The 26,068-nt window shown below is 36.7% G+C and overlaps 1 protein-coding gene across 1 annotated transcript in view; it reads right to left on the bottom strand.

Moving 5' to 3' along the window:
* snrka (SNF related kinase a) overlaps nucleotides 1–23,807 on the bottom strand; it is an 82,903-nt gene extending 59,096 nt beyond the window's left edge. The window contains exons 1-2 of the mRNA XM_056475140.1: nucleotides 23,617–23,807; nucleotides 10,039–10,755 (exon numbers count right to left, since the gene is read on the bottom strand). Coding sequence (XP_056331115.1) covers nucleotides 10,039–10,627 — 589 coding nt within the window. The 5' untranslated portion in view covers nucleotides 10,628–10,755; nucleotides 23,617–23,807. The remainder of the gene's footprint in view (nucleotides 1–10,038; nucleotides 10,756–23,616) is intronic.
* Between the last annotated feature and the right edge of the window lie 2,261 nt (nucleotides 23,808–26,068).

The raw sequence follows: 26,068 nt of genomic DNA, 5'->3' as shown, positions 1-26,068 counted from the left end.
TATTATATGCATATTTATATTTGTTTTAATAAAAACAAAATACAAAAAAAAGTTTAGATTTGTCCACTTGTCAGGTTTTGGAGATGTATGCATCACTACATGGGGCGTAAGAATAGGACGTGTGTTTGGATATAACTCACTTTTTTATTATTGTTGATTTACTCATTTGCTGGAAATTAGAACTGAATTTAGAAATAGTTTAAACAAATCTTTGCGCTTAAACAAAATTAAACATGTAGGCTAATGGATGTCTTTAGTGGAGTGCGTACAACACAGAATCCTTACTCCACCAAATTAAAGGAGTAAAGTAATGAGCAAAAGTAAAGTAAAGAGGTCGATTGGAGGAGGCTCATTCTTTATCCTCGTGCTGTAGATGGTCTGTTTAAATGTTTTCTCGCTAGTGAAAGTCAGCCATTTTAATAGCAAATGCACCATGGTGCGACACAAACTAACTCTTAAAGGGAATGGGAGATGAGATTCTGATTTGTTTAATGCATGTTATGCTTAAAACACACCATAACTCATTAAGAGAATACGCACTACCCTGTTAGACCATGCGCCAGGGCGGCAAGTGTTTTGTTCCGTCCTTAAAATAGTTAAAGTGGGTTCGGACATGGCCTTAATGCTTTTGCGACATGCACTTTAGACTTTGCGCCAAGATCGGTGTAATAGAGTCCTTATGGCCCGTTTCCACTGAGTGGTACGGTACGGTTTGGTACGCTTTTATGGCCGTTTCCACTGTCAAAAGGCGTACCGAACCGAACCGTACCACTTTTTTAGCACCCTTTTGAAAGGGTACCAAACACACAAGAAAGGGTACCAAAAGGCGGAGCTAGAAGCGCAGGTGAACGCTATTGGTTTACAGAGATTCGCTAGCGCAACAAACCAGAATGAAAACAAAAAACCCGCCATGTTTAAAATACACAGCGAGAGATTACAGCGTAATTATATATACATATAATAACGAGCCATGGTCGATCTGGGATCAAACAAACCTTGTCGTCGTCTTAATGAACAGCCACAAAGCCATGGAGTAGAGCAGAATCTACCCTGTGCCTCGTAGTTTTTTACGAGGCAGTCTAAAGTGCGAGCGGTTTCGCTTTCTTCCTTGAGTTCCCCGCACGTCTATATCTGAAATAACAAACTTCTTGAGCTCATGATAATAACCTGCGCTTGATTATTGACATGCTTTTGAAACCCGATCCTGTCAGACACTGACAAACGCGAGAGTGAAGTGCGAAAAAGTGAAGGAGAAGCCGGAAAAAAGGAGCACATTATTTTTCAGCAAACATCAACAAAATGCCATGTATAACTATTATCTTCACCTTTTGGACTAATATGAACTGGGAATGATGAAATTACTGTCTAATAGAGGCTACATGTGCTACTGAAGATGACTGTGGGCTATATTTTGTGTTGTTTTTCAACCTAAATATGGACGAAATGTCTGCTGTGTGTAGTTCTTCTGTAGTTGGTAACATATTGGAGACTGTAAGGGGCTGTATGTGTTCATATATATTCATTTATTTATTATAATTACAGACGTTACAGTAGGCTGTTTCGCACTGTCATTGATCAGCAGCTTTATTGTAGACATTCCCTAAAGTGATAATGACGTCGACTGAAACTTTCTGTCATACACCACGCCCACCAAAAGGGTACCCTTGGTAGTGGAAACACAAGCCTGATAAAGGTGACCCGTACCGACCCGAATCGTACCAGTCAGTGGAAATGAGCCATTACAGTCCATTCTTAACATTAGAGAGCATTTGTAGACATTTCCCAGTTCTGTTAAATAACATAATAAAAAAATAATCACATTATACAGTATATAGAATATAAAATATCACAATATTAGATTTTTCCAATATCATGCAACCCTATAGTACAGTCACAGCGACACTTATTAATTCGAGTGTTTAAACTTTTGACTAGTACTGTATACATAATACAATATATACATAAACGTAATTGATAAATAAACACATTTTGCGATAATTTATACAGGAAGCACAGTTTTTCCAAATGTAACAATCTGCAAAAAAATAACAATAATAAAGAAAAAAACAGATAAACAGATGTGATAAACAAATTTTTGTACCATGATTACAACACCAATATAGACAACATATTAAGGCTGCACGGTATTGGAAAAATCTGGTATTGCGATGTTTTATTTTTCTGCGATATATATATTGCGACATAATGCATTGATACAGTTTCACTAAATGATTAAATATCACTACTTTTATAGTAGAATTTATAGTCCCATATTGTTTTAAGGCTCACCTCCCGATATTGGCCAAACATTAACTATGACTTTTGCTTCAATAAATTCCTATTTTGTTACTTAATAATAAATATTAAGGTAGCTTAAGTATTGATTTTGTAAATGTTAAAATTACACTGCAAAGTTTTTGACGTAAAAAAACAATTATTCTTTATTAAACTTCCAATTGGTAAAATGTCTTGTGCCTGGCTACTTAAATCTTTCTCAGGCTTTTAAAACATGCAATGATACCATTTCACTCCACTGTGGTTTTGAATTAATTGTACAAATCTCAGATATAACCCCAACTCAACATTGCATATCTATGCGATGTGACTAATGCAAATACACACATTGCGATATCGATACTGCAACATTACACTGTGCAGCCCTACAACATATCACTTTAAATTATTAAAAAAGTAACATTTTCTTCAAACTTTAACAGCAAAAGATGCTTGAGGTCTTATAACAAAATTCAAAAGCAAAAAATAATTGGGGGGGGTCTCAAAATTATTTGATTTATTTATTTCTGTCAGGGAGTGGTTGGTGTATGGATGTCTGAAAAGCATTTGCAAAATATTAATATTATTGCATCACTGGATATTGAATACTGGAATCTTGAAAATAATGCTCTTTATAAAGATGCTGGTTTTACAAGACTGTGGGAAAGCTACTATGCACCGATCCCGATCCTAGGATCGGACATTGGTTCGATACTGCATATTTTTGCTGGATCAGGTATCGGCCAGCTGGTACCGATCCAAATCCAATCGTGCGCATGCGCTATTCTGTATAATTTATAAGCCAACAAAAGCCATAAAAGTAGTCTATTATAAGGCACTACAAAGTTGTCATGTAGGCCTACTATATCACAAATATTCTAAAGCCATTCTTTAGTTTAATGTGAAGTACAGATGAATATTTAAGTGCTTAAACTCATGATCAGTCAATCATTTACCATTCATTCACAATTCAAACTGTGCGTCACGTTCATGACAACACGAAAAACTTTCTCCAAGACTAATTGTTCCTGTTGATACAAGTAATCGGTGGGGAAATGCATTTAGTTTTGCATTAAATAGGTTCATTTTGACCTCCAACAAGGAGTTCATTGCTGTTTCTAAATCATGTTGCGCTGTGTCTGTTAGATCAGCAAATCACATTCGCAACACTGGAGTAGAGAGGTTTGTTACCTGCTCTTCACACACAAAGTAGTAGTAAAAATAGTTTGTAAAGCCTGGCTCATTGTGGTCAAAGTAGTTGATTAAATTAATAAAAGTGAAACTGATGGCGCAATATGGATTGTCATTAAAAGAAAAGGGAATGTTCATTACATAAAACTGCCCTCAGACAGCCAAACCTGCAGGAAAATATCGGGCTTTAGTAAAAAGGCTGGTTACTTTACCAACAATTAGTGTCAGTAGTAGTAGCCTATTGCAGATTTCAAAGAAAAATCTTAATATTAAAAAAGGAAACATAAGCTGGGCCACAACAGATCAATGTCATAAAGAATGCTCAAAAAATGTAGCCTAGTTTACAGCAAGCATCATGTTTTTAAGTTAGATTGTGCCGTCTGTGATTTACAGTAGGCCTATAGGTCTGTTATTTTTACTAAAGAAGATATATCATTTGAGTTTCACACCAGAACTATAGAAACTGTATTATGTTTTTAAAAAAAAACTGCACAGTGTCGGGATTGTGTATCATCGATACTCAGAATTTTGGTATCACTATCCGATCGGTTCTAAAAAAATGTATCGGTGCATCCCTAGTGTGAAGGTAAATTTGACGAGTAAAGGTGTTTAGCAGAGAAGAAAGCCAACAAGAACAAACACGTCAAGGTAAAACTTACCATTTATTATTTATTTATTTACTCATTCTAGTCAGATCAGAATGTCTAATATTGAAATTAACTGCTATCATTTCAAACTGTAACAAACCGGTGTCCTGACATTTTATCCTACCCATCAAATGATGCTACCAACACTGTATTTGAATGGTTCTGATGTTGGGGTTAGGTAGGTTAGGGCGATATTACAGCTTCATATGACACTACTCCACATTAAAATTTACACTGGTAGCATAATCTGATGGGTAACATATTGCATCATCAAATTGTGCTACCTACTTTTTGAATGGGAGGTAGGACAAATTGACAGAACACTGGTTCTCTGAAGTACAAGTGTTCATTTCAATTAAAGTAAATGGCTTGAATTACGCAATAAAAATAAATTAGTCGAAGATAAATTAGATGAGGCCGAAATTACGCTCAAACTGGTCAAATAAGAAAGATAAAAGATGTTTAATAATTATATATTCATGAATAATAAATCACAGGATTACATAAATCTTAGTGATTTATATTTAGACTTATGTACAGTTAAAATATAATGCACATTAAATATAAGGAATATCTATGAAATATAAAGCTTCAAGAGAAATTGTATTAAGTTGGGTCACTTTCAAGAGTCCCCAAATAAACCCTGGAGATGATTTAATTATGCTGAACATAAATTCCACTTCTCATCAATTTAATGAAGATGGAGAGGCCAAGGTTAGGACATCTTGGCAAGTGTTTCCATTACTGCACAGAGGTCTGCATCCATTAAACAGGGGTATACTCCATATGTCCCCTATTTTTAAGTAATTACCAAAATAAGCCATTCGATATTTCAAGCCATTGCAGGTATTAGTATTTGAGCAATGCTGGTAGACCAATTAATTCAACTTGAATTGATGAAGAACATCATACCTAACTGTCATATCAGGTCAGGTTATGCATTTAGTATAGAGCTTAGGCAAGCATAAGATCACCCTTAGCTTTATTAAGGCTTAGTTTACCTAAAAAAAAAAATTCATGTCATTAATTAGTCAACTTCATGTCGTCTTACTCGTATCTTCATCTGTTTTTCCCTTTCGATAATTTTCGGCAGGCGAAAATTTGGTGCATCCCTAATATTATATTATAATTTATTGAATTATATTACACTTCTACTTCAATTATGTTTTATAAAACACTTCTGTCTGGTTCTTGAATCTGATTGGCTGATAGCCGTGCAATATTAAAGCAATATCAGCACTGGTACAGCCTCTTTATGCTTGTGTATTACTTCGCCCACACTAGGACTAAAGAGGGACTCAACTCACTCACTACAGTTTGACGAATATTGCAGCTGCAACATTATGTACTTTTGAGGCTTTTTAGCTGATAATGTAGTGGTTTAGATTGCAACCATGTTGTTTATTTATACGGATAGTGCCTATTTTATCATTTATAATTTCGGAGATTCAGCGCGTCGGCGGCCATCAGCCTGTCATACTGAGAAGAGCAAAGGCGGTTAACGTTTCGCCACAAGAATCAAATCATCTCCAGGGTTTATTTGGGGACTCTTGTATTTAAACCATAGTAATCTGGTAGTGTTTGATTTGCTTTGGCTTTTTTGTGAAATTTTCATCATCTTAGCACGAAGAGAAGTCCTGATACTAAAAATATTTCATTCCTGATGTATTTAGCAGCAACAATAAAAAAATGATCACCTCAAAATCCACCCCGCTCCAGGGTCAGTCTTTGTTTTACAGAGGAGCATCTTTTCCAGGAGCACAATGAAGAATTAAACCAGTTTCACAGCCAAACTCTGAACAAATTATTATCGATTAGGAAGCGAAACCAGAAATCACCTCAGCAGGGAACCCACCGGCATCAGAGCCTATTTGATCACACTGACAGTGTCAATAAAGAGTGTTTAATCAGGGCTCCAGCAGGGAAAGCTCAGCTCAAACAAAGAGCGGATTAACTGTGCCACCACCTGCCTGTATAAGGGCTGGAAATGCAATTAACCAAAGACGATGTGTCCATGACTGCTATGTTGTGATAGTTACCATTCAAATGTGTACAGAGATACAGAAACAGAAGCAAAACTGCTTTCTGCTCTAGAATAACACTAACCGATGGATGTATAAATTGCTGTGAGGAATCATTTCAAAATAGGGGTGGGCGGATCGATCCTAATATCGATAGTATCGATACCAATGTTGGTATTGATATCGGATCGATAGTAGCCTTCCGAGATTGACACTTTTATTTAAAGTTCATCTAATTTACGCTTAAGTATATTGCTCCCGTTTCATAAAGGAGTGGACATGTCTCTAAATATCCCGCTCCATTTATATCTCGTATGCAGTGTTGCTCCTTCTTGCTCTGCTGTTATTAGTTGTCCTTTCATCACGTTACTCACTATAGGACATTCAGTATTAGTTAATGGCAATTTGAAAAAAACAAAAACAAAACGATTACTTCGTCATAGTTGAACTTGTTACTTTCATCATCAGGCTGATTAAATACAGCCTATATAATCAGCACATATACCTGCTATTTATATAAATTATTATGGAATTTAAAAATAAACAGTGGTGGCCAAAATGATTAGAATAGTATTTTTTCATCAGCTAAAAATGGTTTTAAGTCAGTTATCTTTTGCTGTAGTGTGTTAGTAGGAAATAATAAAAACATTTAAAAACACAAAACATTTTTTAGCTGGTGAGAATACAGGTGTTCTAATAATTCTGGGCACCACTGTATATCATAAACTTAAAATATGAAAATGTCAGAATATCCCTCATTATATAAAAGCAACTGTTTGCCATTGTTTATAAAATAAGGCAATGTTAAGTGTGTAATAAAAGAGAAACACTTTATTTTGTTATTTTGAACAAAACAGTGAACAAAAACTGAAAAAAAGTGTTAAAACATTTGTTCGCCAGTAATAATTTTATGGTCCTTGTTTATTAAAAATGTATTTGAAATGCATATTTGTTTCACATTTATTTGTTTAAAGACATTGAAGAAGTGCTAAAAGAAAAATGGTTTTGTTATTATATTATTGTTTCTGAACAAAAACCCCAGACTGAAGGAAAGTGAAAAAAAAATTCATTGTTCTTTAGTAACAAGTTTGCGTTTGCAAATTCAGATCATTACAATAATAAAAAAAAATTTATTTGGCTTAAAAGTGTTTAAAAATTGTACTGGGTTTTAACAAATACATTTAATTTTAGCTGCTTTGAGAGCATTCAACTCCTAAATCATCACACACTGTTCTCCCCTACAGAAAAGTACATTCAGGTTCAAGTGCATGCTTTTTAAAGTAAAAGTATCAGTATCGGCGATACTGTCCCTATATTTACTTGGTATCGGATCGATACCAAATTTTGCAGTATCGCCTAGCCCCATTTCAAAATGTGGGATACTGGAAGTGTCACGGGTGGATGAAGTCAAACTCCGGGGGCGTTTTCTTTCATGTTTGGCGCGTCTTCATTGTCATTCAGTCTGATTTTATGACAGCTGAGATCTTACAGTTTGACCTGGAAGCCATGTCCGTGCAGTCTGACATGCTACAATCGTTCAGAATTATAAAAAAATCCCACAGTGTGAGCCGGCCTTAATAAACAGACGTCTTTGAAAAGTTTCTTTGCGAAGTGGAAAAGGCCCAGTGAAGGTCCCGTGAACTGCTAAGGATTGGATCCACAACCAACCCATTTGTCAACCAATCAGGTAAATCCAGCATGTCTGTGCAAGAAGATCAACTGCTGGAGATCGCAAATGACGGCGGCCTTAGGGGCAGTTCACATTTTGCGTCTTTTCCGCTCACAAGTTCGTTATATCCAATGGAGGCGAGTGGCATATTGGGAGCAGCGCGCACGAACAATGCGACACCTTCACACCTTCCAGGGGCCCTCAGTTGAAAACATCTCAACTTTTCAGAATGCTGCACACGCACCGTGAGTCAAGTGACAAGAACTGACTGATCAGCTTCATAGTTTGAATGGAATATACACATTTCGGTAGCCTAATAATATCAGACAAAACACAGAACACACAAACACTGCAGTGCTTTTTTTGTCAGCTTGTCATCCTCTGAGAAAACAGTTGATGGTTACCTAGCAATCTAGGTACACCCATCCCCCATGGGCTGTGGTTAAACTGTCAAGCATTCACCGGTCGTCGTTAGTGATAGAAAGGATGGGGACCACTGGATTACCAAATCGGTGGGTGTATTATGGAACTCCACCTTCTTTGACGTGAGATTTGTTTCCTCCAATCATTTCTCATCCCACCGCAGTCAAACAGGAAAACAACATCCAAAACAATAACACTAAGCACATGAACACACTGGAGAGTCAAGTAGCAGAGCTGGTACAGATGTATCCGCACCTGTATGATTGCTCGTTCAGAGATTTTAAAGACTTATCTTTTCTATCAGTTTGCGCACATTGGTGCCACAATTTGGTGTCTGTCCAGGGCTAATACAAAAAGATGTGACATGCCATGGTGACGCTTCTCATGGAGAAGGCTGTTTGCAAAACTGTTCCTCTCTCTCAGCCGCTATTGTTGTTTAGGGGTATATGCAAGTAGCGTGAGACCTTTGCAGTCCCAACCACTACAGCATGTAGGTGTTTGTTTGATTGTTCAGAAATGGTACACAGTCACTTAAACTTCTTTTTGCCCTCAAACTAAGAACTAAAGAGAACTTCCTTGAGGTATAGTGAGGCCCTAAGTGGGGCATGGTTAATAATATTGCGGCTGAAGCCGTCAAACTGTTGTCTACATAGAAGGATTGCCACTCCAAATGGTCAGAATTTAAAGACTACCAAAACAAACTTCTTTTTATTAATTGTTCACCTAAATAACAACAAATGTACCCTGGCAAAATGGTATGATATATTATGTAGATAAATCAACAGAAATAAGTTTTTTTCTTCATGTCTTGTCCAGATATTGGACTCAAGCTTTCCCTGCCTTGACATGCCTAGCACAACTACCACTTCTTAACTTCGGGAAGGTTACTTCTCAGCCTGCATCAACTTGCATGATTGTGTTCAATAACTCAAGGAGCTACCATGCAATGATAAAAGGAACTCCGCCAACGCACTTCAGGAATCCATAACCTAATGATCCAGAACTTGAAGCTCAAATGACAGTTGTTCTTCAAAACTGAAGAGCAGAACCACAACTGCTAGTATCTCTGGTTAACAAGAGATTATTCTGACACGTTTCCTGATAATGAGGTTAAGCTATGTTTGACAGCTGTAGAAGGTGCCTTACAGCAACAGATAATTCTAAAAAATCAATATGAGAAATCTATTAAATCAATTATGCTGCAGTTAAACCACTTTTTACACAGCAAATGTTCAGTAAACTGGTAACACTCATAGTATTTATGGAGTTTTAAGTATGATGTTTGAAAATATATAAGGGGGCAATAACAATAAATTCTTTTACTTTGTGAACATGTTTTTTAAGCATTTTTCGAAACTCTACCTAAAATAAGTCCTATGGTGACTAGGGATGGGCGATATGGCGAAAATGCAAACTCGATAATTATTTTCCATATTGAAGGATAACGATACAAGTTGTTAATGCTTCCAAATACATTAGTCCTTATTAATACAAATACAACTTATTTTTGTGTGTGGAATACCGTTTCCTCAACCGCCCACAAACTATGTGCCACAAAACATGATTGACAATGTTAACTTGTGATTGTACCACGGATCACATTGCACTACTTGCTTTTTCAACCCTAAAATACCTATTCCTGCACAATATTGTTCCGTTTATGCAAAAGTACTTGCCAGATAATATAATTCATTGTAATGCTCAACCAGTTTTGAGAAACTAACAGGAAATACACAGTACCTAATAAACACCTCAGGCATACTGAATCTTTGTAATGTACTTTGGAGTGTGAATGATTTACACACACACTTACCCACAGCAGGTGCATCGTACTCATCTCCCAGCAGGATCTCAGGGGCAGAATAAGCCAGCGAGCCACAGCTGGTGGTCAGCTTCTTCCCTGGCTGGAACTTATTACTGAAGCCGAAGTCTGTGAGCTTGACCAGGCCCTGTTTCTCAAAGAACACCACATTCTCTGGCTTTAGGTCACGATGAACCACGTGCAAGCGGTGACAGTATGAGATGGCGTGCACAATCTGCGCAAAATATTTCTTGGCCAGTTCTTCATTCAGTCCCTCTTCATGCTTCATGATGTAATCGAACATGTCGCCACCATCGCCAAGCTCTAAGATCAGGTAGAGCTTGGTCTGTGTGTCGATGACCTCATAGAGCCGAACGATGTTGGGATGTTGGACCAGTTTCATACAGCGGACTTCCTGGAAGAGGTGACCAGTCGCGACCGTGTCAAGCTTGGTCTTGTCTATTACCTTGACTGCCACTTTTTCACCGGTGAAGACATGACGTGCTAGTTTGACGACGGCGAAATGGCCGCGGCCCAATGTCTTGTCCAGGTCATACAGTCCGGCGATCTTCCCGTCGTACCCGCGCTTGATTCCTGCCATGATTGCTGATCCTCCGGTGGGATGGAGGGGGAGTGGCCCCTTGGGGAGGGGCAGGGCTTAAACTGGAGGAAAAATCCAGCTCACTTCAGCACATTGGCTGGTAATTGCAATCCCATGATGGCAGGTTCCTGTCAAAGAGAGACCAGAACACAATTAGTTATTAGAACCATTAATAGGTTTATCACTTTTTAAATTTGTAATCTTCACACTGAAGTGCTTTATCACATCAAGCTCTGTGTTTGTCAAAAGTTTGTCCAGTGTCATTAAAAATTAAAAAGTTAGTACACCTAAAAATGCAACACAATACAAATTAAGATATTTTAAAATGATATCCATGAACTCTCTCAGCATCCATATACAACAGTGATCACGATCGACTGGTTAATCTTTATCACTTTACAGCAGGGGTCTCAGACTCAAATTGGTGGGGGGCCATTTCAGTGACTGGCAATTTATAGGAGGGCCGTTTTAACATTCAAGCACAAAAAAAGTGGAAACCTGATATAATTGATGCATCTTAGGTCAACAGACATGATGTTTATATTTCAAGCATTAGCGGTCGCCGGTGATAATGCAAATCTGCACGTTTATCGTGTCACACACCAGCTGCTGAAATATATCTGTCGTTGTTGTGTGTATGGCCGAGCGTTGCTATGAAAATACTACAAATTATAGGCATAATAATTATTATTCGGTCCCAGCCAATTGTATTGTCCCAGTAGCGCAAGAACAGCAGAAAGCAGTTTGGGTAACTTAAGTAACTTTACTGGCAATTGTTCTTCTTAATATCCTTCTTTGTTGTGAAAATACAACTAAGAGGGGACAAGTATGTACATGTTCACATTTACTTTAACAAGTTCAATTCAACTAGCAGTACAATTTTACAAATGTACAAAGTTTTATGCAAATCTTTAGCATATAATGAGAATTTATTAAATGAGACCATTTAATAAATGCTAAATTATCATATTTGTTACACCACCAGCATGTGTAAGCCATGAAGAAGTGTTTGTATAACAAAATACAAATGGTATAAAACTGATAATAATCAAACGATCCTTGAATATTTACAAAAATAGAACTTTAGTAAAAATAGAGCACTTACGCATATATATTTTAACAATTAAATCAGCCACAGAATAAAACACATGTGTGTTACTCTCTAATCTGACTAATCTGAATGCAGGACTTTTATGGTCGACTAGATGGCGGGTCAAAACCTCAAGTCGCTAGACGCGACTGCAAAACAATGATAGCGATTAAAAAAAAATTATTTTTTTTTTGGCGGGCCAAATCTCGTTACATTTTTGATGTCAGTTGCGGGCCGGAGGGAGGAAGATGGCGGGCTGCAAATGGCCCGCGGGCCGGCAGTTTGAGACCCCTGCTCTACAGGTATCGGAAGGTAAGCGGAAGAAAGTAGTTCCTGGTACAAAAAGATTTTTTAGACTCTCCGTGTTTGATTTTCTTTTTTAAAATACACGATTGTGCCATCAAACTGTTGTATAAATGCAAAATCACACTTGTAGCAGTGAGATATGGCTGTATATTGTCACTGGTGGGACACTAAAGGCTGATTTATATGTCTGTGTAGAGTGATCGGTGTAACCCATGGTGCCTGCCTTGCGCATAGGTCTCCATTTATACATCTGCATGCTGTTTGTGTTGCTCTGTACTAACACTCTGAAATGCTAGCTGGCAGTAGGTTATTATGTTCCTCTTTGTTGAGTTTTACGATGGTTTTTTGCTTTTTCTGAATGCTACAAGTAGCTCAAACTCGCCCATTCAGAGGCGGGAACTGGCGGATGTGCAACAACTTGAATCATAAGGTAAACACAAAACAAAAATTTCCGTCTAGAGCTCCTACACGGGACTCGACAGTTGTAAACACCCGCGGCTCGCTGTTCTTAGCACCACCCATGCTCGTAACCGTTACCAAGTGGAACAATATCAGAGTTTGCACTACGCGTCCTTGCGACGTGTAGTTACATTTTTTTGAGCGGTGCGCATCAGCATCGGCGAGGGCTATGTAACTGCGCGAAGGCTGCACTGATGCATACGCATGCACAACACAGAAGTATAAATCAGCCATAAGGCACTTATATGCAGGCTTATACTAAGGCCAATATACAGCCATATCGCACTGCAACTTGTGATATTTCTCATATATAAAAATTATATTAAAAAAAAAATTAAATATATATAATTATAAAAATATATAAAAATTTAAAAATTATAATTGTATACTGATCTGTGTTTTTTATGCTGGTCTTTTAATAGAAGATGATCTAGGCACAATATAAAATAACAAACCTCAACTGACAACTTGAGCAATGAAGTTGCTGCATTTGACCCATAATGCAAAATGTGGACTGTAATGTATGAACACTTAAAAAACTAAACTTGATTGAGGCTAGTGGGCAAATATAGTTGCCATAGGAAATTTAATCATTTATTTAATAATATTTAAAAATAACTAAAACATTGCTTAATATTAACTAACACGGCTTTTATTTTACATATTGTAATGAACATATTACAGTAAAAACAAAAGAAATCTCCTTTTTTAAAAGAAAGAAGTTACGCTTGTTTTTGCCTTGATTTGCTTGCCGATGTCTTCTGCATAGTCCTCTACCTGTCGAGTGACATTATTTACATTTTTAAAAAAATATGATTAATTTAACATTTTTTTGTTGTAATGTAACTTTTTTGTAGCTCAGCAATAAAACAAGCAAAAAAAAGGTTACATCAAATTATAAATGATGATCTCTTTTAAAAGGCATTCACCCCAACCCTCTCCATCCTTCTCTCTCTCTTCTCAGATGGCATGGTGGGCCAAATCAAAGCGGTTACAATCAGCCAACCTTGACTTGCGGGCCCTACTTTGGGCATGTCTGATTTAAACCAAAGTAACAGCGAGTTGGGTCCATACACACTACTAGAGTTTAGAGTGCTTAAATATGCTAACTCTCAAATGCTCATTAAGTGTGTTGAAAAGTTCATTAAATGTTGCAACAACGCGTAGCACAATCTCTGTGATTGGTCATCTTGATAGCTGTGACCAGTGTGGGCGCTACAGAGAGCCGCGCAAACCCGTTGGAGCAAGTGTTTACAAGTGTCGAGTCCTGTGAAGTAACTCTAGATGGAGAGATTGCGTTTACCTTATGATTAAAGTTGTTGCACGTCTACCAGTTTTATCTACTTGTACATTAAGGTAGCATTCAGAAAAAACAAAACACCCATGAAGAAACATGACAGAGAGAAACATAGAAACCTACTGCCAGCTAGTGTTTCGGAGTGTTATTGCAGAGCACCACAAACAGCACCCAGAAGTATAAATGCACGACTATGCGCAAGGCAGGCTCCGTGGGTCACACCGATCACATGACGCAGAAGCATAAAGCAGCTTTAACCATATTGCTTATCATTGTAGATATGTTTGATAGAGTGTAGTTATGTATTTTTGGTTTAAATTTCCTCAGGAAAAATATTATGTGTGTAAACATACAGAGATGCAGACGTGCTAAACAACTTGTTAGGTTATTTGTAATGATTATTTGTTCTTAACGCGTTGCTTGGCATGTATTGTTGAAGTAGCCTAAGATCGCATTCAGTTTGATCGGCATATTGTTCAATCCACTTAAATTAGTCTAAACTAATTAGTTACCTAAATTCCTTCATGTTGTCCCAACACATTCGATTGTGGGGAACCCAGCATATTTTGCACTGTACAGATTACTTTTACATTCTAGGTCCCACGCACGCACCAGTATGATCATTGATAGGGCTGGACAATATATCGTTTCAGCATCAGCATGTTTCAGCATGTGATCATGTAGTCACGTCGCAGGATATATGCAATGTTGAGTTTGTATCATAATTTATCATTTGCATGTGTTTTTAATGCTTGTGATTGTACAATGATTTAAAGCATTCCGCATATTAGAATATTACAATAATTTATTAATCTCTGACTAAACACGTGCATGAAAACACACAGAGAGAGAGAGAGAGAGAAAGAGAGAGCGTTGTAATTTTATTGCCATTTCAGCTTCTATGGCTATGTCATGGCAAAAAAAACCCAGATCAAATTTACCACATTTTGCATGAAAATACAACACATGCAAATACAGAAATGCACTTCAAATAGCACAGAAAACAAAAAAATGTGTCGGGGCCCCCAAAAAGTTTATAGATTGTTTATTAGATTTTATGGAGATGCACTCCCACTGCAGAATCATCCCAATCGCTCTAACAATATAAATTCTTTCCAAATAGATATATTAAAGTTATCTGGTGAATTTCTATTTATATTGCAATCTCTATCGCCAAATAAAAAATATCCCAATGCTACATTTTTCCAATATCGTGCAGCCCTAATTATTTGTTAAAAACCCCCGAAGAATGTACATTTATTTCTTCTTTAATTATATAAAAGCTCAAACAGTTTATTTAACAGCATTTCAGATTTAAGATGAGCTTTTTATTCTAGTTTCAGTAATACGCGACTCGCATGCTTGTATAGCCCAACAGCTGGAAATCAGAAATGGAAAATCAGAAATGGCCCAACAGCTAGAAATCCCACTATCCCAGGCTGTAGAGAGTAGTTGTACCGCCACAGGCTTCAACGAGGACCATCATAGATTTGTATTGATTTCTTCTTGTTAGTGAAAAAATAAAAGCCACGAGTCTGGCTTGTAAGCTGGTGCTCCAGAGGAGACGCTGCCTCCTAAAAGGACTGATTCAATTTTAGTGGAATTAACCTTAGGCCAGTGCTGGAGATGACTACCATGACTTTCACGTTCGTTGCATTTTTATTAACCATTTCTCCAAAAATAAATAAATAAATAAATAAATAAATTAATTAATTAATTAATTGATTGATAAATTAATTAATTAATTTATATATGGGCAATTCCATGCAAATGTCAACCTTGCCATGAAAAAAAAAGGGTTTGCCTAAAAAGTGAAACAGTTTCTGCGTTTTTTGTGCAACTAAGTATTTCACGGTTTTTAAAAAAATACTCAAAAATGTCTGTTTTCAAACAATTATATTTGATTTACCAAAATCTCACAAGTGCCAATTTCACATCAGTCACATTAATAACAGAGCTGTTTCCTCATAAATGCAAAAAAAATGTCAAATAAAACAAGATTTTTTAAGACAATCATTTTTGTTCTATAGACAGCCAACTCTTATCCTCTTGATTAGCATTGTTCCTTTTTGGTTGTGCAGTTTAATTCACAGAAATTCTACAAAGTATGTTGTATACTGTAAACTTGCAGACTTTTTTGTCACATCCATAACGCATGTTTATTTTCCTCATTTAAAATGTTAAAAATGTTTACAGATTGATATTTTTTTTGATCCCATAAGTCTGTGATTAGTTGTTTTGGAAAATATACACATATATTTCAATATAATGTTAACATTTACTTTCTATGTTAATTTATGTTTTGAGATTTTACTGCAAATGTCACATCCATAATGCTCATATATATACACATATATCTGTCAATCTAAGTTTAATCTCATTATTTCTTACGCACACTAGTGTTACTGTAAAGTGTTGCACTTAGTCAAGCAACAGCCTGAATTTCCAGTTACACTTACTGTAGGATGGTATAACATTATGCTGCAAGGAAAAGACAGGTATGGGAAGCCTTTTGGTGGCTGCAGAAGCACCTAAAACCCTCTCTTCATCATTCTGAATAAGTTAGTAAATGCTTAATAAACTATTCAAATCAAATTAACATATACATATATATATATATACACATATATATATATATATATATATATATATACACATATATATATATATATATATATATATATATATATATATATATATATATATATATATATATATATATATGTTATTATTCAGACATATATTAATAGTTAATTTTTATGTTAATAAATGCTTTATTAAGTCAACCTCATCCAGTTTTATAACCTAACCTAAAGTGAGAACTATCTATGCTTTATAAATCCCTAATAAATGACAATTAAAGGTTCAGTTATATTCTAAACAGGAAAAAGAACATGAACAACATTATTCATTTCTATTCATCTAAAGATACACAAATAAAATTACTGTACAGTTTAAACATTGCATCCTATTATATTGTTAAGTTATTAGATTGTTGTTGTTGTATTCAGTTTTATGTCGTATTTTGAAATTACTGTAAAATAACTTTACAATAATTTTATCTTTTAGATAAGATTGCAATGATTATTGTTCATTTAATAGAGCCTTTAATTGTCATTTATAAGGGATTTATAAAGCATAAATAGTTTCCACTTTAGATTAGGTCGCAAAACTGCATGAAGTTGAGTTAATAAAGCATTTATTAACATACACAATAACCATTAATATATGCCTGAATATTAAAATATATAAACGTTAATTTCAATAGTTTATTAATCATTTACTAAATCATTCTGAATGATCTTAAAAAACAGCCAACTATGCTTAAATAACTGGTGTGTAAATATTGCAATACTTAATTTAGTAATGAAAAATAAATCATTAACAAAGTATGAAAGTACAGCTATTAAGCACATTATAAATGTGGTTGTAAGTCAAGAATACAGCATTTGTAGCTTCAGTTATAAACTGCTTACTAACATTTATTAATGTAAAGTTAATGCTTAACAAATAATGAATTTACTAGATGCTAATGCTTACTAAATGATTCATAGCGTGTAATTATGAAGTGTTACCAAAAAAAACGTATTAGTTAATATAAAGCAATATTTTCTAGTCATTTTTAACATTATAAAATAAAATAAATTAGGAAATTACCCATGGCAACTATATTTACCTTCACCCCTGCTAACCTTTATATAAAAATAACAATAATAACAGCCTACTCATACTAACCTTTATTTTACATCTATAGAATAGTGACAAAATCGTGATCCTGATTTTTAGCAAAAAATAAATAAAAAAAATCATGATTCCCATTTTAGCCAGAATCGTGCAGCCCTAATTACAATCATATTAAAGTTTTTTTTAATGGAACCATCAATCAATATATATATTTACACTCACCGCCCACTTAAGTACACCTTACTAGTACTGAGTTGGACCTGATTTTGCATTCAAAATTGCCTTAATCGTGGCATAGATTCAACACTGTACTGGAAATATTCCTCATAGATTTTGGTCCATATTGACATAAAGGCATCAGGCAGTTGCTGGAGATTTGTCAGCTGCACATTCATGATGCGAATCTCCCATTCTACCACATCCCAAAGGTGCTTTATTGGCTTGAGTTCCAGTGACTGTGGGGGCCATTTGAATACTGGCACCAACAACCGTGCCACGTTCAAAATTACTTATATCACCTTTCTTCCCCATTCTGATGCTCGGTTTGAACTGCAGCAGATCGTCTTGGCCATGTCTACATGCCTAAATGAGTTGCTGATTGGAAATGTGCGTTAAAGAGCAGTTGGACAAGTGTACCTAATAAAGTGTATATCCATTATGGTGTTTAAAAATTACTAATAATAAAAATTACAGTTTCAGCACGTTACGTCAGTTGCATCTTTTTCATTTTTCAATTAAATTAAAGCAGAGGCAGGGTTTCCGTTGAGGTGCCTGCAGCGTTTGTGTTGTCAAGACGACGGAGAACTTTTAATGATGAAGGAGAGACTTGTGGTCGCTGTTTCAAGTTACCCAGAGCTGTATAACTTCACAATTTCTGAATTGACTGAATTCTGAAACACTGTATTGAATTTCACAATATTATTAAATATTACAATTATAACAACATCGACAGCAACACTCGCGCACAATAGACCAGCTGATTCAGTTGTTTCCTAGTGACATAAAAGGCGCACTGCGCTTCTTTTTTCTTGTCAATATAAAAGGCAGTGCGGTGCATATTTGTTAACTCGCGAGACAGCAACACATGCAACCACACATGCCTACAGACGTATTTTTTTTTTAAAAAGCAAGATGAAAGAAGGATATTGCTGGTCACAGTTTGACACATACGAGTTGATGCCAAACCTCTGTGATGCCTGGAGCCACGTCATATGATTTAGTGTAAAAACAAACCAACCAACTTTTTTTCTAGTTGGAAAATGTTATTAATAGTTCTTATATAATATATCAGTTTTTAAAATAGCCTACATAATCTACTAATCAAACAAATCCAAAGATTTTCTTGATTTCTGTATAATCATAACTCTTATAATCATAAATTTTATAGCTTATAAAACATGTATGCAAATTTATGCAATATCATATGTAAACAACTAAATTGTTGTATGCTATAGTAGACTATACTTTAAAAAATGTCAACAAATGAGCCTTAAGGGTCATTGTCATTGTCTTTTATCACATGCAGCCTGCGCACACATGAACCGTGAGTGAGATGGAGGATAAGTCATTATGACATAATCTTTAAAGTAATTACTTCTATTAAAAATGTTGAAAGGGGTTTTGTGATATAATAATAACAACAGCGGAGCATTAATTAAAAGCATATTTTTCGTGGAGCTTTCGCTTTAAAGGTAGCCTAATATTTTTATTTGACAGAAGAAGAAAAAAATATGAGCGGACAAACAGCATATGCCGGTTCTTAAAAAGGATTCAGTCAGTGTTTTCGTTTTGTAATCTAAATTTGTCATGCAAGTTAAAAATATTTAGGGAAGGCCTATTTATTTTATTCTTTTTATTTAGTTTATTCTTTTTTCTATGCTGTTGGAAACACTGCAGGTGCTTGAAGATGTGCTGTTGTTCTTATGTTCTGTATGCTGCTGTTCGCATGTTAAAATAAATCAGTATTTTAAAGTGCAATATTTAATGTGTCACAAAATAGACACGTCAATTTTTTTTTTAAATTGAATAATATTTTTATATTAATCTGTTAACGGTTAATGAGCAGCGGTTGTCGGTTGGTAAAATTAACCGAAATGAGCATCCCTATTCCACACACTTTTGCAACAAGTTGAGCGAATCATGACAGAATTTCTTTCTTTTTTTTTTTTGATGACTTCTGGGCTCATGGAGACATATAACCCAAGTATGAGAAGCGACAGTATGCTAGCCTTGGCAAACAACATTAATTTGCCTGCAAGGTCCATTAATTTTCCATAGTGCTTTTATAGTACGCAAATAATGGTTTGGTTCATTAACAATGAATGCTACAGGCCACTACACCAGCTTTTGTTCAACTAAAAGAAATGGCCTTCTCTTTTCATAAAAAACAGCTTGTTGTGGCTTAAGAGGAGCAATCATTCGAGGATTTGGACCATTGTTCAGCCCGTTACACTAGTGATTCTGTTGTCATCATAAACAGCTGATTATTACTGATATTAACACCAAAGCCCACACTGAAGTGGTGAGAATTTCCAAGGATAATATTGGTATGCATTTAACAAATCTGGACTTCTTCCAAACAACAGGGCCCAGATGCTCCAAACCCAGTTGTACACAACCAAAGTGGGAGATTATTGTAAACAGCATTTCAGATTTCAGCTTTGCCTATTGAGCAGCCTACAGCAAAGCTTAAATAAATCACATCCCAGTTGTAATACTGGCCGACGACCAATTACTGTGTAGTCGTAATGGATTCAACTGACCCCAGCTGTACAGCAAACCCCTATCTTGAAGGCCCCAAACACTAAAATCTGAACATATTCGCTATCCTTTTACTACACGCCAACAGCTATACCTTTTTTTTTTTTAAAGAGAATTCCTGATACACTATAGCATATGAGTTAACAATCTGCCAGTCAATGACTCTTCATTGCCTGGAATGTACTGTAACTCTTGTGCAATACTGCAGTGTAATTACTTAGGTAAGGTCATGGTTCACCCAGGAGCGCATTATATTCTAATAATATTTAGATTTGTTCTGTTTTAAGTTTAGCCCATATGAAGAATTCATAACATTCTGACATTTGTAACACATTTATTTATTTGTAGTAGATATGTATATGCACATGTTACTTTGAATAATTTAACAATCCTTTCATTTTGTGTATTCTATTTTTCCTTTTTAAAAAAAGAAATAATCAAACCTCAACCATCAGTTGAGAAAATTATATATATATATATATATATATATATATGCTTACTGGCGCTCACACGGTCCAACTGCTCGTCATTGTTGTTGGTGACAGATGGGCTGGTCTGAGTATTTCAGAAACTGCTGATCTACTGGTATTTTCACGCACAACCATTTCAAGGGTTTACAGAGAATGGTCCAAAAAAGAGAAAATATCCAGTGAGGGGCAGTTCTGTGAGCAAAAATGCCTTGTTGATGCCAGAGGTCAGAGGAGAATGGCCAAACTGGTTCCAGCTGATAGAAAGGCAACAGTAACTCAAATAAACACTCGTTACGACTGAGGTATGAAGAAGAGCATCTCTGAACGCACAAGACATCCAACCTTGAGGCAGATAGGCTACAGCAGCAGAAGACCAAATCGGGTGACACTCCTGTCAGGTAAAAACGGAAAACTGAGGCTATGATTTGCACAGGCTTACCAAAATTGGACAATAGAAGACTGGAAAAATGGGACCTGATCTGATGAGTCTCGATTTCTGCTGCAACATTCGGATGGTAGGGTCAGAATTTGGCATTAACATCATGTAAGCATGGATCCATCTTGCCTTGTATCAATGGTTCAGGCTGGTGGTGTAATGGTGTGGGGGATATTTTCTTGGCACACTTTTTGCCCATTAGTATTAATTGAGCATCACGTCAATGCCACAGCCTACCTAAGTATTGTTGCTGACCATGTCTATCCCTTTATGACCACTGTGTACCCATCTTTTGATGGCTACTTCTAGGAGAATAACGCGCCATGTCATAAGGTGCAAATCATCTCAAACTGGTGTCTTGAACATGACAATGAGTTCACTGTACTCAAATGGCCTCCACAATCACTGGATCTCAATCCAATAGAGCACCTTTTGAATGTGGTGGAATGGGAGATTCACATCATGGATGTGCAGCCGACAAATCTGCATCAACTGTGTGATGCTATTATGTCAACATGAACAAAATTCTCTGAGGAATTTTACAGTACCTTGTTGACTCTATGCCACGAAGGATTAAGGCAGTTTTGAAGGCAAAATGTGGTCCAACCTGGTACTAGAAAATGTGTACCTAATAAAGTGGCCAATGATCATCTTTGCAGGTTTGATTGTGCCCTGAAAATCAATATAATGTAAGCCAACAATGACTGAATGAACCAGAATTTTTTTCCCCAAAATGCCTTTTGTATCATATTTGATCCTTGAATTGGAAGGATTTCAGTTTAGTAAATGTTCACCTTAAATTATTACCAACATAACGTTTAAGCTGCGGTCACACAGCACTTTTCTCCCAATAGACTTCCATTCATACGCACGCGAATGCATCAGAATAAAAACGCAAGCTCGTGCGGCAAGTTTCGCAGTTCGCTGCATTGGAAAGTTCAAGCTTGGTGAACTTTGACCTGTGAGATCACATCACATGATTGCTTGGGACCAACCGAGGATCAAAACATGACCTCTCTGGACAGAAATTTAAAACATGGAATAATTGCTCTCTTTTTTAATGTCTAATCATCTTGTTTAATCCCGCCCATTTTCGCAGCAGTGTACAACAGAATTTTGCACGCACAAACTCTAATGTGACCGCAGCATTATTTGTATGTTTGCCTTTTTTTTTTATCTTTAAAAGGTGTACAACATTTTAGTTTTTTCTCCGCAACATGCGTAGCATGCTAACAATTTAGAGGCCTAGCATGTTTCAAATTCAGTACAGGGTTACAGAGATAGTTCACCCATAAATGTAAATTTACTCTCAAACAGGTTTGGAACCACCTGAGGGTGTTTCTTCCACACAAAGTCAGTTAAGAAAATGTTATGACAAATACTATGGAAGTCAGTGGTTACAGCTCTTACATTTCTTTTTATATCTTCTTTTGTGTTCGTCAGAAGAAAGAAAGCCAAACAGGTTTGTGACAAGTGAATGTTGAAAAAGATGACAGAAGTTTCAGTTTTGAGTGAGCTGTTCCTTTAAGGCATGTATCACTGTTTTAAACCGCTAGTCCAAAGTTATGGTAATTACTCATATAAGACAATACAATCATATGGCCAGCAGTCATGGGCCCAGGTTTACCTTTTAGGTTGCGTAACAACCAGATTACAGTACAGCAGGCTGAAGGAACGTGCTCCACACCTTACACATTCCACTGTGACGAGATATATTGATCAAGTCTACAGCACTAAAACTGAACCTGATCTCCTGAACTCTTACTTGCCTCTGCAATTGAGTCCGAAAGGACTGATAAACAATTAACGCTCTAAGTGAAGACTTTTAAAGCACCAAATCCAGCAAATATCAGCGTTTTAGTGTTCATAACACCATTGTACTAAAACGAAACCTGCAAACACAGACAAGCAGCATTGGACCAGTAATGTGATCACAAAAAAATTGATATAACCTTTAATGCTGAGAGCTTCAAACCACAGTTACCAAGATACCCACTCAACAACATCAGTCTTCTTGATGGGATGCAATTAGGGATGTACATCCTAAAACAAAACAGACTAGTTAAAGTCCACCATCATGAAACATTTTCCTAGCGTCGATGCTAACGAATCTATATGTACAGAGAGTAGAAAAGCATCCATCTTTGGTGGTGTGCACATCATATGAGAGCAGACTTGATATGCCCATGCATGCCAGGCCTGATCTGGCCCATAAGCTCCTTACGAGCTCCATGCATCCATAGAGAAAGGGGATATAAATTATAGCTAACTCGCTACACGCTCCTGACACAGTCGGTAATAACCACACATACGCTGAAACCAGGCCGATCCAGCATCTTTTGCTCCCACAGATCATGCATACAGCTGTCAAAAACACATCCGGATTAATGGATGTTGTGTAGCCAACGGTTATATTGTCTTAAACAGATGCTAACCGGCTAACCATGTTAGCATTTTAACGCACTATCACACAAAGCTTTGACTTACCGCTCGCTCCGGCGAACATTAAAACCACTTGAAATTCCCAAACGTTCAGGTGGCTGTAGAGCTCAAGACGACAATGGTAAGACCCGGCTGATTGTGAGTCCAGCCCCGTGTGTGTGTGCGTGTGTGTGTGTGAGGTTTAGTTCTGATCTGTGTGTGTATGTGTGGAAAGGCTGCTGGTGGAAGTGCGACTCTCAGCGCTTCTTGCTCTCCGCCCTGAAAACACGTGAACTGCACAGAAGCATTGGATGAGACACATTGCGCTGAGATGTACTGACAAAATACCGCCAACAGGGGGCGCGACGTGGCCAAGCCTGTGTTTTCTCATTTTTCCAGGGTGTAAATTTCTCGTTAGGAGTCTGTGGTTCATTTCCAAACATAGTATTTAGTATATTTAAACAAGGTTGCAAATAGAAAGAATGAGAATTGTTACAACGCTAATTAATGAATTCTGGGATTTTGGGATGAGGGAACCTGGATCCATTTAATCTCTATTGTATCTATACCAAATTGCAATAAACGGTAAGCGCTGGCACTTCAAATAAAGCAGAAAGTCGTCTGCTTTGAAAAGGATTACGGACATTACAAATAAGCCCGTTCATTAATTATGGTAGCTTAAGAAAGCCAAAATATTGTTATTCTATATAAAATTAATATTCTTCTTTTTCTTCTTCTTCTGAGACTAATTTCAATATTTCTATATTTTATAAATATATTTATATATTTCTTCTAGACCGTTCAAACTACTAACACCAAACTTACTCCAGACCTTTAAACTGGTCTGACTCAGCTTGATATATCGTTTCCAACTGATTCGATTAATGGTTTTCTGAAAACTGACCCAGAAAATTTAGAAAACTCCCATTGACATAACATTGGACCAAACTTTGTGACATCAGAACTTTGCGCCAGACTGTCATACAGACTTAAAACCAGGCTCATTTAACTCAGACTACCAATCTGCCATTCACTGATGACCTTTCACCTTACTAGCCACACCCTAGCAACCACTTACGGCACCTTAGCAAATGTCCCATAGACTTCCATTGTCCAAAATGCTGTTAACTTTACATTGGACATACTAACAACATACCAACTCATACTAGAAACATGCCAACGACATACTAGCATACTGGCAATATACTGATTCATACTAACAACATACCAATCCATTCTAGAAACATACTAACAAACATACTAATCATACTAGAAACAAACTTACAACACCTTAGCAACCACCTTGAAATGCCTTAACAACCACTCAACACCCTAGCAACCACCTAGCAACAACCTAAAACACCTTAGCAATTGCCTAGCAACACGTTAGCAACCACCTAGCAACACCTTAGCAACAACATAACAACATCTTAGCAACTGCCTAGAAACCACCTAGCAACACCTTAGCAACCACCTAGCAACGCCTTAGTCACCGCCTAGCAACCACTCAGAACATTTTTGCAACCACCTAGCAATGCCTTAGTAACCACCTAGCATCCACTCAAAACACCCTAGTAACCAGCTAGTAACACTTTAGCAACCACCTAGCAACATCTTAGCAACCACATAAAACACCCTATCAACCACTCAGAACACCTTAGCAATCGCCTAGCAACACCTTAACAACCAGTCAAAACACCCTAGCAACTGCCTAGCAACCACTCAAAATACTATTGCCATGCCTTAGCAACCATTCAGAAAACCCTTGCAACCACTTAGCAACACCTTAGCAACTACTGAGACCCCCTATCAACTGCCTAGCAAGAAACATGCAGATCCATACTAGAAACATGCTAACCTATAGACGAATTACCATGTTTGTAAACTTTCAGGACGCGTGCTCAGCAAGGTTGCAGAAAAAAAAACGGGAGCGCTAGCATTTACAGCGAGGGAATGACATCCGATGCGGTACAGAGTTTGTTGTTGTCTTAGAAATAAGTTAGATTGATTACATATTATATATATTATTTACATAATGCTTTCAGCGTATCATAACAGCTTGTCACCCAGTGATACACAGTTATTCAGCAAAATTAACGTTAAAGTGAGCAGCGTTCACCTGACAGGTTCATTTGCAATAGCACCCTCCCTGTGGATATTGGATAAGACGAAATGGCCAAGCATCCAGCCTGAAATATACAACTATCTCACTGAATCGCCAAGTGTTTTTACAGGAGAGAAGTTCTCCTGTAAGGCCTATAAGTCTTTGGATGCCAACAATTTTGTTCTGTGTGGTCATGTGCAAGAAATAATGTTCCTTGATTAGATTCAAAACTTTGTAGTGCTAAAAACCGAGGTTCTGCCTAGCCAAAGACAAGGAAAAAAGACGGAGCTATACAAGGCCTGGGTAATCATCAACCAGCAAAACTTCTGCATTCTGACAGCGAACTGCACCTGTACGGCAGGGTATGTAAACTTACACATTTTTACGTTTCATTCTTAGTGTTCAGTGTTTGCA

The sequence above is a fragment of the Danio aesculapii genome, chromosome 16 (assembly GCF_903798145.1).
Source record: "Danio aesculapii chromosome 16, fDanAes4.1, whole genome shotgun sequence".
Classification (NCBI taxonomy): domain Eukaryota; kingdom Metazoa; phylum Chordata; class Actinopteri; order Cypriniformes; family Danionidae; genus Danio; species Danio aesculapii.
This window is presented reverse-complemented; position numbering and strand designations above follow the sequence as displayed.